Raw genomic sequence first — 14,785 nt, 5'->3', positions numbered from 1 at the left:
AGCTGATAGATAATTGGTTATTAGCTTGGAAAGACAGAATTAGTGGGTTGACAGACACAGTAGGGAAACTTGCAAAGCTGATAACCAGCGTCATTCCTGTTGGTCCTGCAGAGGAGGAAGAAATACAGCTTGATTTTGAAAACCTTAAGCATATTACCTATTAGTGGGTGGAGCTTTACTGAAGATGGGAGTGTAGAGTATTGCCATGGTAAAGTATGTAGCGGTAGTGAGGCCATTTCTTGCTCCAAATCTACCCATCTTAATCCAGTCTAGGACTCCAGTCATATAGACTGCTTGGTAATATTTGAAGGGGTCTGGGAACCCTATGCCTCCCCTTTCCTTAGGCAAAGCCAAGAGTCAGTATGCAATCCTCCTGGAACCATACACCTAGAAGAAATGTGTGAATTCTGCTTAGAATGAACAGAGGAGAAACTACATTGCTAAAGAAAAATATAAATCTGTCATCTGCCTGGTGTGCCAGAGGGCCTATGTTTAGTTGTTCGCCTGCAATTCCATTTTAGACTGATGATTTTGAGATAATATTTTTCACGTCTGCATAAATGATCTACAGCGCCTTGCAAAAGTATTCACTCCCTTGGCATTTTTCGTGTTTTGTTGCCTCACAACCTGGAATTAACATGGATTGTTTGAGGATTTGCATCATTTAATTTACAGAACATGTCCACATCTTTGAAGATTTTTTTTTATTGTGAAGCAAACAACAAATAGGACAAAATAACAGAAAAAGTCAATGTGCATAACTATTCACCCCCCTAAAGTCAATACTTTATAGAGACACCTTTTGCGGCTATCACATCTCCAAGTTGCTTTGGATAAGTCCCTATGAGCTTGCCACATCTTACCACTGGGATTTTTGCCCATTCCTCCTTGCAAAACTGCTCCAGCTCCTTCAAGTTATAGTGAACTTGGTGTTGAGGGAAAGAGGAAAAGAGATTTCATCTCCAAATAAGGAAAGGTTTCTTCACAGTAAGAGCTGTGAAAATGTGAAATAGACTTCCTCCAGAGGTGGTTCTGGCCAGCTCAGTAGATTGCTTTTAAGAAAGGCCTGGATTCTTTCCTAAATGTACATAATATAACTGGGTACTAACATTTATAGGTAAAGTTGATCCAGGGAAAATCTGATTGCCTCCCTGGGATCAGGAAGGAGTTTTTGTCCCTTGTTGTAGCAATTTTGATCCTGCTTTTCTGGGTGTTTTTTCGCCTTCCTCTGGATCAACTGTAGGTATAGGATTGAGTATATGGGATTGTATGATTTTTTTTTTTTTTTTTATTGTTTTTTTTTTTTTTTTTTTAATGGTTGAACTAGATGGACTTGTGTCTTTTTTCAACCTGACTAACTATGTAACTATGTAAGTTGGATGGTTTGCGCTTGTAAACAGCAATCTTTAAGTCTGACCACAGATTTTCTATTGATTGAGGTCTGGGCTTTGATTAGGCCATTGCAACACATTTACATGTTTCCCCTTAAACCACTCAAGTGTTGCTTTAGCAGTGTGTTTGGGGTCATTGTCCTGCTGGCAGGTGAACATCCGTCCTAGCCTCAAATCACACACAGAGTGGTACAGGTTTTGCTCAAGAATATCCCTGTATTTAGCACCATCCATCTTTCCCTCATCTCTGACCAGTTTTCCAGTCCCGACTGCTGAAAAACATCCTCACAGCATGATGCTGCCACCACCATGTTTCACTGTGGGGATGGTGTTCTTTGGGTGATGTGATGTGTTGGGTTTGCACCAGACATAGCGTTTTCTTTCATGGCCAAAAAGTTCAATCTTAGCACCTTCCTCCATACATTTTGGGAGTCTCCTACATGCCTTTTTGCAAACTCAAAACATTTTATTTTTTGCTGAAAGTAATGGCTTTCTTCTGCCCACTCTGCCATAAAGCCCAACTCTATGGAGCGTACGGCTTATTGTCGTCCTATGTACAGATACTCCAGTCTCTGCTGTGAAACTCTGCAGCTCCTCCAGGATTAGGTCTCTGTGCTGCCTCTCTGATTAATGCCCTTCCTGCCCGTCCGTGAGTTTTGGTGTGCGGCCGTCTCTTGACAGGTTTGCTGTTGTGCCATGTTCTTTCCATTTGGTTATGACAGATTTGATGGTGCTCCTAGGGATCATCAAAAATTTGGATATTTTTTTTTTAACCTAACCCTGACTTGTACTTCTCAACAACATTGTCCCTTACTTGTTTGGAGAGTTCCTTGGTCATGGCAGTGTTTGGTTAGTGGTGTCTCTTGCTTAGGTGTTGCAGCCTCCGGGGCCTTTCAAAAAGGTGTGTATATGTAATGACAGATCATGTGACACTTAGATTGCACACAGGTGGACATAGGTGGACATCATTTCACTAATTATGTGACTTTGGAAGGTAATTGGTTGCACCAGAGCTTTTTATGGGCTTCATAACAAAGGGGGTGAATACATACTCACATGCCAATGTTTTTATTTCTGAAAAATAGTTTTATGTATATATTTTTCTAATTTTACTTCACCAACTTAGACTATTGTGTTCTGATCCATCACATAAAATTAAGATTAAAAAAACATTGAACTAAAGGCTGTAATGTAACAAAATAGGTAAAAAGCTAAGGGGGTGAATACTTTTGCAAGGCACTGTACATTCTCAAATTCACCAGTAGGTGGCCCTTCAGGTAAATTTGAAGATTGTGATATGTTCATTTATGAGACTACCTGATAGCACTTCACAAGCAGGGGCGGATCCAGGGGGGGGGGGGCAACAGGGCAATTGCCCCCTCCGAGAAATTAGTGTGATGAACAGGCCAGTCAGAGCCCAGGGACGAGTGTGCGGGCGGGCCAGTCAGCGGGAGTTGGCAGGTGAGTGAGCTCCTAGCGTGGGGGGTGCCGTGGCCCTGGGCGTGACATTTAGGGGGGCGCCAGTATGTGTCACTGGCTGCCTCCTCCTAATTTTATCTTCCTGTGTCCCCGGGCTCCGGCCGCCATGTTCAGTGTCCGGCGCCCTGTGATTGGACGTATGGGGGTCAGGTGAGGCGTAGAGCTGGCCTGTCCGTGATTGCTCCTGAAGTCCCGCCTCCGCACATGACCCCCATACGCCCAATCACAGAGACTGCTGCACCGGACACTGAACATGGCAGCTACAGCGCAGGGCAGAGAAGCATTGTGAGCCGCCGCTGTCTTCTCCTCCTCCGGACTGATGCAGGCCAGCCAGACACGAAGGTGAGTGAGACTCCCTCGTGACAGTCCTGTTACTGGCCCTGGGGGGGGGGGTGAAAGAGAGAAAATCAGTTAGTGTAGTATGGTGTTCAGTTAGTGTAGTATGGGGGTCAGTTAGTGTAGTATAATGGTCAGTTAGTGTAATATGGTGGTCAGTTAGTGTAGTATGGTGGTCAGTTAGTGTAGTATGGGGGTCAGTTAGTGTAGTATGGGTGTCAGTTAGTGTAGTATGGGGGTCAGTTAGTGTAGTATGGGGGTCAGTTAGTGTAGCATGGGGGTCAGTTAGTGTAGCATGGGGGTCAGTTAGTGTAGCATGGGGGTCAGTTAGTGTAGCATGGGGGTCAGTTAGTGTAGCATGGGGGTCAGTTAGTGTAGCATGGGGGTCAGTTAGTGTAGTATAGTGGTCAGTTAGTGTAGTATAGTGGTCAGTTAGTGTAGTATAGTGGTCAGTTAGTGTAGTATGGGGGTCAGTTAGTGTAGTATAGTGGTCAGTTAGTGTAGCATGGGGGTCAGTTAGTGTAGTATAATGGCCAGTTAGTGTAGTATAGTGGTCAGTTAGTGTAGTATAGTGGTCAGTTAGTGTAGTATGGGGGTCAGTTAGTGTAGTATAGTGGTCAGTTAGTGTAGCATGGGGGTCAGTTAGTGTAGTATAATGGTCAGTTAGTGTAGTATAGTGGTCAGTTAGTGTAGTATAGTGGTCAGTTAGTGTAGCATGGGGGTCAGTTAGTGTAGTATAATGGTCAGTTAGTGTAGCATGGTGGTCAGTTAGTGTAGCATGGTGGTCAGTTAGTGTAGCATGGGGGTCAGTTAGTGTAGTATGGGGTCAGTTAGTGTATTTTCTGCCAGTGCCCCTCCCGAGACTAGGCTCTGGATCCGCCCCTGTTCACAAGTACAAACAAGTCTGTCTTCACAACAGGTAAACAAGCCTCCTTAGAGAGGAAAGATCCTTCAAGCCCTGCAATTACTCTGACTATTACTAATGAATCTGAGAATATATCGGTGGATCTGGTTCTTGCTCTTCAAATACGACAATGGCCTGAAAGTGCAAACAATGGAATGAATATTGACGGCTGGCTTGGCACAAAGGTTAAACAAGAGTATAGAAAAGAACCATGCTACATGGTAGCCAAACAGAAAAACAAAAAAGGTAAGATGTACGATTGCTTGTTTAGATGTTGTGTAATGCTAAAGACGTGGTTGGCATGCATAAGAATTATTTTACTAGTTAAGTAAAGCAAGTCTTGTGAACTTGGCACCCCTGCCAGCCAGCACTGGTGAAGTCAGAACCCTGCTCTTTCCTCCACGTTCAAATTGTTAAAAGGACAGAATTGGCTCTGAGTGCTGTTCCTCCCTCTGCTGTACAGAGGCCAATAGGAAGTTAATATATAAATATTACATACATACATGCACAGTATCTCACAAAACTGAGTACACAATGGTTTCTCCCCAAGTACCAAGTCATGTTTTGCTTGGAGAACAAATACTTATTTTACTCACTGAACTGCAACTCAATTTATAACATTTGTACCATGTATTTTTTCTGGATTTGTGGTTGATATTCTGTCTCTATCATTTGAAATACACCTATGATAAAATGATAAAAAAATTATTATAGACCCTTCATTTCTTTGTAAATGGGCAAACTTACAATATATATATATACACACACACACACACATACAGTTAGGTCCATATATATTTGGACACAGGCACAATTTTCATACTTTTGGCTCTGTATGCCACCAGAATAAAATGAAAACGAAACAATACAAAATGATTTGAAGTACAGACTTTCAGCTTTAATTTAAGGGGTTGAACAAAAATAAAAATAATAAACTATTTAAGGCAAGTTATTTCTCCATAACAGAGAAGAGGTCCATCACCTTAGGACCCTAGCAGAAACTCACTGTGTTTTAAAACTTACAGAGTGGGGTAGAGTTCTAGGGGGACACCCAGGGGGCATCTTCAAAAGCTTTACCAGTGTTCAATCACCTTAAGGTACCAGCCTATAATCCAGGGTTTATGAATATCAAGCCTGTGTCCTGTACTGTATGATTAAGAAAATATCTTATTGTTTAAACGAAGCATATTTGTTTTAACAAATTGGCATATGTTCAAAATGTATTCCTCTTGGTAGAGGTCACTATATTGCATATGTGTTCAAGCAGTTTCCTAAAAAAAATGCATTACCTTGGTACTTTTTTTTTTTTTTTTGCTGGGGACACAATTTGGATGGATACATGAGATCGCCCACATACTGCGAGCTTGCTCTCTCCATTTCATTGTGAAAAATGAATGTTCTGAGACGATAGACTGCAACAGTTTGCTCTGGGCCAGAAGGGGTGGCTCCTCCCTTATTCACTTCATCTTGTTGCTACAATTTAGAAACTAGTGCCCTGGAGTTTTGGATTCTACAGTATCTCACAAAAGTGAATACAACCCTCACATTTTTGTAAATATTTTATTCTATCTTTTCACGTGACAACACTGAAGAAATGACACTTTGCTACAATGTAAAGTAGTGAGTGTACAGCTTGTATAACAGTGTAAATTTGCTTTCCCCTCAAAATAACTCAACACACAGCCATTAATGTCTAAACCGCTGGCAACAAAAGTGAGTACAGCCCTAAGTGAAAATGTCCAAATTGGGCCCAAAGTGTCATTATTTTGTGTGGCCACCATTATTTTCCAGCACTGCCTTAACCCTCTGGGCATGGAGTTCACCAAAGCTTCACAGGTTGCCACTGGAGTCCTCTTCCTCTCCTACATGACGACATCACGGAGCTGGTGGATGTTAGAGACCTTGCGCTCCTCCACCTTCGATTTGGGAAATGCCCCACAGATGCTCAATAGGATTTAGGTCTGGAGACATGCTTGGCCAGTCCATCACCTTTACGCTCAGCTTCTTTAGCAAGGCAGTGGTCGTCTTGGAGGTGTATATGGGGTCGTTTTTATGTTGGAATACTGCCCTGTGGCCCAGTCTCCGAAGGGAGGGGATCATGCTCTGCTTCAGTATGTCACAGTACATGTTGGCATTCATGGTTCCCTCAATGAACTGTAGCTCCTCAGTGCCGGCAGCACTCATGCAGCCCCAGACCATGACATTCCCACCACCATGCTTGAGTGTAGGCAAGACACACTTGTCTTTGTACTACTCATCCAGATGCCATCACACACGCTTGACACCATCTGAACCAAATAAGTTTATCTTGGTCTCATCAGACCACAGGACATGGTTCCAGTAATCCATGTCCTTACTCTGCTTGTCTTCAGCAAACTGTTTGTGAGCTTTCTTGTGCATCATCTTTAGAAGAGGCTTCCTTCTAGGACGACAGCCATGCAGACCAATTTGATGCAGTGTGCAGCGTATGGTCTGAGCACTGACAGGCTGACCCCCCCACCCCTTCAATCTTTGCAGCAATGCTGGCAGCATTCATACGTCTATTTCCCAAAGAAAATCTTCTGGATCTGACGCTGAGCATGTGCACTCAACTTCTTTGGTCGACCATGGCGAGGTCTGTTCTGACTGGAACCTGTCCCGTTAAACCGCTGTATGGTTTTGGCCACCATGCTGCAGCTCAGTTTCAGGGTCTTGGCAATCTTCTTATAGCTTAGGCCATCTTTATGTAGAGCAACAATTCTTTTTTTCAGATCCTGAGAGAGTTCTTTGCCATGAAGTGCCATGTTGAACTTCCAGTGACCAGTATGAGAGAGTGAGAGTGATAACATCAAATTTAACACACCTGCTCCCAATTCACACCTGGGACTTTGTAACACTAAAGAGTCACATGACACCGGGGAGGGTAAAATGGCTAATTGGGCCCAATTTGGACATTTTCACTTAGGGGTGTACTCACTTTTGTTGCCAGCGGTTTAGACATTAATGGCTGGGTGTTGAGTTACTTTGAGGGGACAGAAAATTTACACTGTTATACAAGCTGTACACTCACTACTTTACATTGTAGCAAAGTGTAATTTCTTCAGTGTTGTCATATGAAAAGATATAATAAAATATTTACAAAAATGTGAGGGGTATACTCACTTTTGTGAGATACTGTATATCGCTTTCTTTGGTCAAAATTTTGATTGCTGCCAATTGTCTGTTTCTAGCATCTTGAATATCATGCTTAGTAAGTTGATGTGCTTCTAAACTTCTGTACAACTCATCTTTTGTGCATTGCATATAATCTGGTTGTTGTGGTAGAGCCTCCTAAAGCCAAACTGGCAGCCACATAAGTTGGGGGGTCCTTCTCTAAGGGTACTTCCACACTGGGGTGGGGGGTCCGTTGGCGGTAAAGGCGCTTTTAACCCCCGCTAGCGGCCGAAGAAAGGGTTAAAAGCGCCCGTGTTGTGGAGCTTCCGAACTGCTTTCATTCATTTCAATGGGCAGGGGCGGTGTGAAAGCACTGTATACAGCGCTCCCACACCGCCCCAAAGATGCTGATTGCTTTTTTTCCCATCTCGCAAGCGCACCGCCCCAGTGTGAAAGCACTCGGGCTTTCACATTGGGGAAGCTTGAGAGGTGCTTTTCAGGCGCTATTTTTAGTGCTAAAATGCCTGAAAAGTGCCTCAGTGTGAAAGGGGTCTTAACCACTTCAATACCGGCCTATAGTCATATGACGTCCGCAGGAGGGATTTCCCATCCCGGGCGGGCTTCATATGACGTCCTCGGCTTCCCAGCCGCCTGGGGAGCGCGCACGCGTTAATCCCTTCCCTGCCAGGGACATTTATACAGTAATCAGTCCATTTTTCCAGCGCTGATCGCTGTTGAAATGTGAATGGTCCCAAAATAGTGTCAAAAGTGTCCGATATGTCCGCCGCAATGTCACAGTCACGATAAAAATCGCAGATCGCCGCCATTACTAGTTAAAAAAAATAAATTAAAATGCTATAAATCTATCCCCTATTTTGTAGACGCTATAACTTTTGCGCAAACCAATCAATATACGCTTATTGCAAATTTTTTTTACCAAAAATATGTAGAAGAATACATATCAGCCTAAACTGAGGAAAAAATTTGTTTTTTTAACCACTTAAGCCCAGGACCATTTCGCTGGCCACAGACCAGAGCACTTTTTGCAATTTGGCACTGTGTCGCTTTAACTGACAATTGCTCCGTCATGCGACGTGGCTCCCAAACAAAATTGACGTCCTTTTTTTCCCACAAATAGAACTTTCTTTTGGTGGTATTTGATCACCTCTGCGGTTTTTATTTTTTGCGCTATAAACAAAAAAATAGCGTCAATTTTGAAAAAAACGCATTATTTTTTACTTTTTGCTATAATAAATATCCCCCAAAAATATATAAAAAAAACTTTTTTTCCTCAGTTTAGACTGATACGTATTCTTCTACATGTTTTTGTTAAAAAAGATCGCAATAAGCGTTTATTGATTGGTTTGCGCAAAAGTTATCGCGTCTACAAAATAGGGGATAGTTTTATGGCATTTTATTAGTAATTTTTTTTTTTTACTAATAATGGCGGCGATCTTTTTACCGTGACTGCGACATTATGGCGGACACATCGGACAATTTTGACACATTTTTTGGGACCATTGTCATTTTTTACAGCAATCAGTGCTATAAAATATAGCAAAAAGTAAAAAATATTGTGTTTTTTTCAAACTTGTCACTCTTCTTTTGTTTATAGCGCAAGAAATAGAAACCGCAGTGGTAATCAAATACCACCAAAAGAAAGCTCTTTTTGTGGGGAAAAAATGATAAAAATTTCATTTGTGTACAGTGCTGCATGACCGCGCAATCATCATTCAAAATGCAACAGCGCTGAAAACTGAAAAGTGGCCTGGGCAGGAAGGGGGTGAAAATGCGCAGTATTGAAGTGGTTAAGTATCTTCTGGCCAGACATAATACAATTTGGCCAGTACTTTTATTAAACACTTCCATCAGGCCAGTTTTGTTTGCGAATTTAGTTTCTCTCCCCCCCCCTGCAAGCTATTCTTCATGTTCTTCAGTGCACAGTGGGGGGCCATAATCGTGCAGAAAGGTTTGCCAATGTGTTTAAATCAAAAGTGCCTTCAAGTTTTAAAGTTTGACCCTTTTTGTTTATTCTACTCAATAATCTAAGGCAGTGGTTCGCAACTCCTGTCCTCAGGGCCCACTAACAGGCCAGATTTTAAGTATTACCTTGGGGAGATGCAGACTAGAATACTGCAATCACTGAGCAGCAAATTATATCACCTGTGATGTATTTCAGTTATCTTGCAAACCTGGCCTGTTAGTGGGTCCTGAGGACAGGAGTTGAGAACCACTGATGCAGAACTGTACCTTCGGTTCCCTGACCCTTCATTCCCTTACTTAATTCAATACCCATAATGACTGGCTAGTCTTTTCTCTTCTTTACTTGTGCCTATACCCCTCTTGCTTCTAAAACAAAAAGTACAGCAATCTGCAGATTTACAAGCATAGTCTCCACTTACTTACAGTATGTGGATAGAAGGGGTTTACAACAACAGATAAAACACGGCAGAGACCCTCCTCATCTCTTATCTGTGTTTTATTCTAACCATACCATGCGTCTCTGACCAAGGCAGCTGAGGGGTCAGCGTAGGAAGCTACAGAGGTTTATCCTTGTCCATTCTTGGTCCAGCTTGAAAAGGGGGACACAAACACATTCACACACACAAGTTTATCCAACCAGAAAGCAGATCTGCTTTCCTTGAGAACTAACAAGACACAAAGAAAAGGCAAAAATATAAGCTTAAAGGCAACTTACCTAGTCAGCATATAAGAGTCTGCAGTGGCGGAATTACCGGGGTTGCAACAGTCGCAGTTGCGACAGGGCCCGGCATTCCGCCACTGTGGGGGGGGCAGCGGGGTTGCTCTTCACACACGCTCTGAGCAGAGATCGTGTGTCATAGAACAATAGCACAGAGACACCGGCGGCATTAATGTTCTATTTGTAGGTCCTCTCTGGCACAGATGAGAGAGGACACAGCTGATCTCACGGCTCCCCCTTCTCACCCCTCCCTTCTCCTGTGTGCTCTGCAGGCAGTCGTGTGAAGCTAAGGAGCTCCCATTTCCCGCGGAGCACACAGGAGGAGGGAGGGGGGAGAAGGGGGAGCCGTGAGATCAGCTGTGTGTCCTCTCTCATCTGTGCCAGAGAGGACGGACGGACAAGTAGAACATTAATGCCGCCGGTGTCTCTGTGCTATTGTTCTATGACACACGATCTCCGCTTAGAGCCGTGCTGTCCGGTACTGATGGAATCTAATAGCATTCACTGATGAGCACTAATAGAAGGCACTGATGAGCACTAATAGAAGGCGCTGATGAGCACTGATAGACGGCACTGATGAGCACTGATAGAAGGCACTGTTAAAAGGCACTGATGGGCACTGATGGGCACTGATAGGAGGCATTTATGGGCACTGATAGGAGGCACTGATAGGAGGCACTGATGAGCACTGATAGGCCACATTGATGAGCACTGATAGGCAGCACTGATAGGAGGCACTAATGTGCACTGATAGGTGGCATTGATGGGCACTGATAGGTGGTACTGATGGGCACTTACGAATACTGATAGGCAGAACTCAGGCAGTATTGATGGGCAGAATTGAAGAGTACTGATAGGTGGCACTGATGGACGCTGTTAGGCGGCATTAATGAGCACTGATAGGTGGTACTGATAGGCAGAATTGATGGGCACTAATAGGCGGCATTAATGAACACTGATAGGTAACACTTGTAGGTGGAAGTGATGGGCACTGATAGGCAGCACTGATGGGCACTGATAGATGGCACTGATGATTGGGGCACTGATTATCAGTGTAAACAATTTACTGACATTCTTGACAGTTAACGGCAGTCCTTTCCTCACACAGACACAGCGTGTAAGGAAAGGGCTGTGGATAACCGGCAAGTCTGTTTACATGTGATCAGCTGATCACATGGTAAAGGGCCCATGTGATTGCGCTGGATGTATGTCCCAGGGGTCATGCAGGAAGCACGGTTTTGGGAGGATGTCCATGGACACTCTCCCAAAATTGGAAGCCCGGGGCTCGGATGGAAGGGGGGCCCATCATGGTTTCTTGCACCGGGGCCCTAAAGGTTCTAGTTACGCCTCTGAGAGTCTGTGTTCCCAATGGTTTCAATTGAGGCGCAGTATCTTCTGGAAACTCTGTTGATTCCTTGCTCCTGACTCACCAAAACGGTTATGACTTTTCTTGAGACACTGAAATAAGTATATGCAAATGCAAAGAACAGATACAACAGGAGGAGACTGGACACCAAATTAAATCAAAGCATCTGTTCTAAAGTATTTTAGATCTCATTTTATACCCAAGAAAAGGATGGTGTGCGATGTATTTAAAAACCAGCAAATAGTCATATTTCATACGTCAGCAGTTATCTTAAGTTGCAAAACTAAAAACTTGAAATGGGAGGGGGTGAGCGAGAATGAGCATAAAATTTATTTTATATAGAAAATAGACACTGCAAAACCATTATACAAAATGGATGGTCTTGTGCTTGAATGAACGATACAGTGAATTTCTTTGTCAATTAGTATGATGGAAACCCCCCATTTCACTCAGTTCTAGCATAATTTCTTGCAGTTCATGTAGATAACTGTTCCCTTTTTTTCCCAGATACATGGCGTATTTCCTTTTCAAATATTGAAAAAAAAATAATAAGCCATCACGGAAGTGCAAAAACCTGCTGTGAGCGTCAAGGATCCATGTGCTGCAGGTTAGTGGTGGAAATAATGCTACAGACATATTCACAACAAACATTACAGTGGAACACCAGCTTATATTTGTAGCTCTGAGTAAGGTGCAGCAGAATTTGATAATCTCCTAGATCTTCACTGCTATTTGTGACCTCGATCTCACTTTGACATCTGTGGGCGGAAATTCTGACTCTCAACACATTCATATCTGTAATGTCCTAGAAGTGTATATGGCATTTTTTAAGAATACACTCTGTCACTTTCTAGATATATATAAATAGCTAAATAAAAGTAAAGTACTTAAAGAATTCCAGGTATAAATAGATTTACATAGTTACATTGGTCCAACTTGGACCAATGTAACTATGTATATACTATACCTAAGGGATCACATTACATTGATCTCCACTAGCTTTCAGGTATGGTGGTGAGCAAATGCTCTGCTGCATTGTGAACACAAGAGGTTGCCTGCTTGGCAAAGTGTTATTTGATTGGACGTGGTGCAGAGGTGACTTCACTGCATAACAGGTTAATGGGGGAAGCTTGAACTGTCCATGGGACAATCTCTGAAATGTAGATGTGCTTGTTTACCACTAGACTATACACAAACAGTGTGGTTTTCTCAAAAATGGAAATACATTTAGGTCTTGCTATTATAACTGCCACATACAGACGGATTAGACACTGGCAAATATAAAACCTGTAAGTCAGCCCAGGATAATCCCTTCTACCACCAGTATGCCTCACATTAGTAGCAAAACAATATGGAAACTATGATCACAACACAGTGGGCTGGGTACCTGTTAGAGATTGACCAATATCGCTTTCTATATTCTGTAGATTTAAAGTTTTTATTTTTACACTGTCCTTTTACATTTTTTTTAATCACTTTTATTGCCGCCATAACAAATGTAAATATCCCTTGTGACAGTAATAGGCAGTGACAGGTATTCTTTATGGAGGGATCACCCAAATCCCTCCTCTGCCTTTTAAAGCATTCAAAACGCAAAGTTTGGCTGTTTTGAATACTGTAATTTTTTTAAAACACGCCTTTAGGCATGACATTGCTTCCGGGTTACTGGACCTGAGCCCCGAACAAAGCAGATTTCTTTGGGTCTCCGGGCATGCAAGAGCTGCCTGAAAAACCTTAAGTTTGAAGCTGGCATCAGATGAGGTAAAAACATCCACCTGATAGAACTTGGAGAATGTGTGACCATAAGGCCAGATGGCAGCCTTACATATATCTGAAAACCAGTTGCCCAATTCCAAAAACCCATGAGATGCTCACAGATCAAGATCAAAAAGTGTTTTCTGTAAAGTTTCCAGGTCAGATAAAAGTTGCAGAGGTGATGGCTACAAGGAAATCTACCTTGTGTGTGAGAGAATAAGACAGCAGTAGATGTCCAAAGAGTTCAAGGGTAGTTTCTGAAGTGCAGAGAGAACCAGAATCGGATACCACTGGGAAACAGATTGGGAGACCTACTGTACAAAGCCTTAATCAAAAAGAGTTAGGGGCCAACAGTCTATGAAATGGAATATAAAGGTGAGTGGCGTGACTGGCGAGTGGCAGACGCTGGTCAATCTGGATCAGAGGGCTCTCTAATAGGTGGGTCCAATGCTACAAATACTCTGTACTGACAGTGTGCCTAGAACTCCGCCTCCCCAGTCAAACAGGCTGGCTTCTGTCTTGAGAATCTTCCAAAAGGTATGAAGAGAAGATTCAACACCAGAACCATTTTCCTGAGACATCAGGCCAGGAGTAGCCCAGTCTTTGCTGTCAACCAAATCTGTCCAGAGACAGGACAAATTTCTCTCATAATGACAAATCTTTGTGTTGCATGGGCCTAGAGTATATTGGGCAGAAATATTGGGCAAAGGGAACTGCCTCGAAGAAGGCTACCATCAGCCTCAAGACTCGCATGCAGAAGCAGAGAGTTACATAACCTCTGCACTGAAGGGTTAATGCCTAGATTAAAAGCAGGAAACTGCCCATGACCCCTTCCCCCCCTCCCCAAATGTCTAGAATTGGACACGCAGCATGGTTAGCTTGGCTCAAACCAAGAGGCAAGGCCTCAAGTACTCAAAAAATCTAGCCAGCTGGTAGCAGGTGAGGGTCAGTGGCCAGATGGCCAAAAGTGACCAAAGTCATTATAGGCAGGCAGCAGAAATGGACCAAAGATCCATGTGCTATTTACAAGCAGTAGGGAGATATTCCCCCCAGAGAGAAAGCGTGGTGTGTGCACTCTACCCCGTGGGTGACATCATTGCTCATTCCCACAGCTTTAACCTCTTCCACAGCAAAAGCCAGTAGGAAGAGAATAACGATGCACAGCAACCAATAACGAGGGAGCACTCATTGCTTGGCCTGAGTCAACCAGTCTACTCACCGAGTCTTTAGAGACAGTGAAGCGCAGAGGCAATGCCAGCAGCTCTGGACTTTAAAAGCTTGGAACCCAAGAGCTGAAGGTCACTTCCAGGCTAGCTCTGTAACATCCAGTCTACGGGAGTCTAGATATACATGCCAAAAACTAGGCTGAAAATGAGGGCAGTGCATGGCTGCAAGTTTGACGGTAAGCCTCCAGCAATGGGGTAGGGAGACTAGGGTGACGAAAAAAAAGTGCTATTAAAATAATAGGTTAGTCTTTAACCACTTTAATACCGGAAACTTTGACCCTTTTTGGCCAGGCCAATTTTTAGCTTTCAGCACTGTCACACTTTGAATGACAATTTTGCGGTTATGTAACACAGTATCCAAATAAAATTTTTATCATTTTTTTTTGAGGTAGAGCTTTCTTTTGGTGGTATTTAATCACCACTGGGTTATTTTTTGCTAAACAAACCAAACATTTTGAAAAAAAAAAAGTCTTTTAGTTTCTATTATAAAATTTT

At 43.0% G+C, this 14,785-nt stretch overlaps 1 protein-coding gene across 2 annotated transcripts in view; it reads left to right on the top strand.

Moving 5' to 3' along the window:
* LOC141140038 (cyclic GMP-AMP synthase-like) overlaps positions 1-14,785 on the top strand; it is a 37,026-nt gene that overhangs the window by 14,191 nt on the left and 8,050 nt on the right. Inside the window, exons 3-4 of one of the 2 annotated variants that reach the window (XM_073626799.1) lie at positions 4,126-4,356; positions 11,817-11,916. In XM_073626799.1, coding sequence (XP_073482900.1) covers positions 4,126-4,356; positions 11,817-11,916 — 331 coding nt within the window. The remainder of the gene's footprint in view (positions 1-4,125; positions 4,357-11,816; positions 11,917-14,785) is intronic. The other variant, XM_073626800.1, reaches the window with a different exon arrangement.

This window comes from Aquarana catesbeiana, linkage group LG04 (assembly GCF_042186555.1).
Source record: "Aquarana catesbeiana isolate 2022-GZ linkage group LG04, ASM4218655v1, whole genome shotgun sequence".
In the NCBI taxonomy this organism is placed as follows: Eukaryota; Metazoa; Chordata; class Amphibia; order Anura; family Ranidae; genus Aquarana; species Aquarana catesbeiana.
The sequence above is the reverse complement of the archived record's forward strand: the minus strand, read 5'-3'. Positions and strand labels throughout refer to the sequence as shown.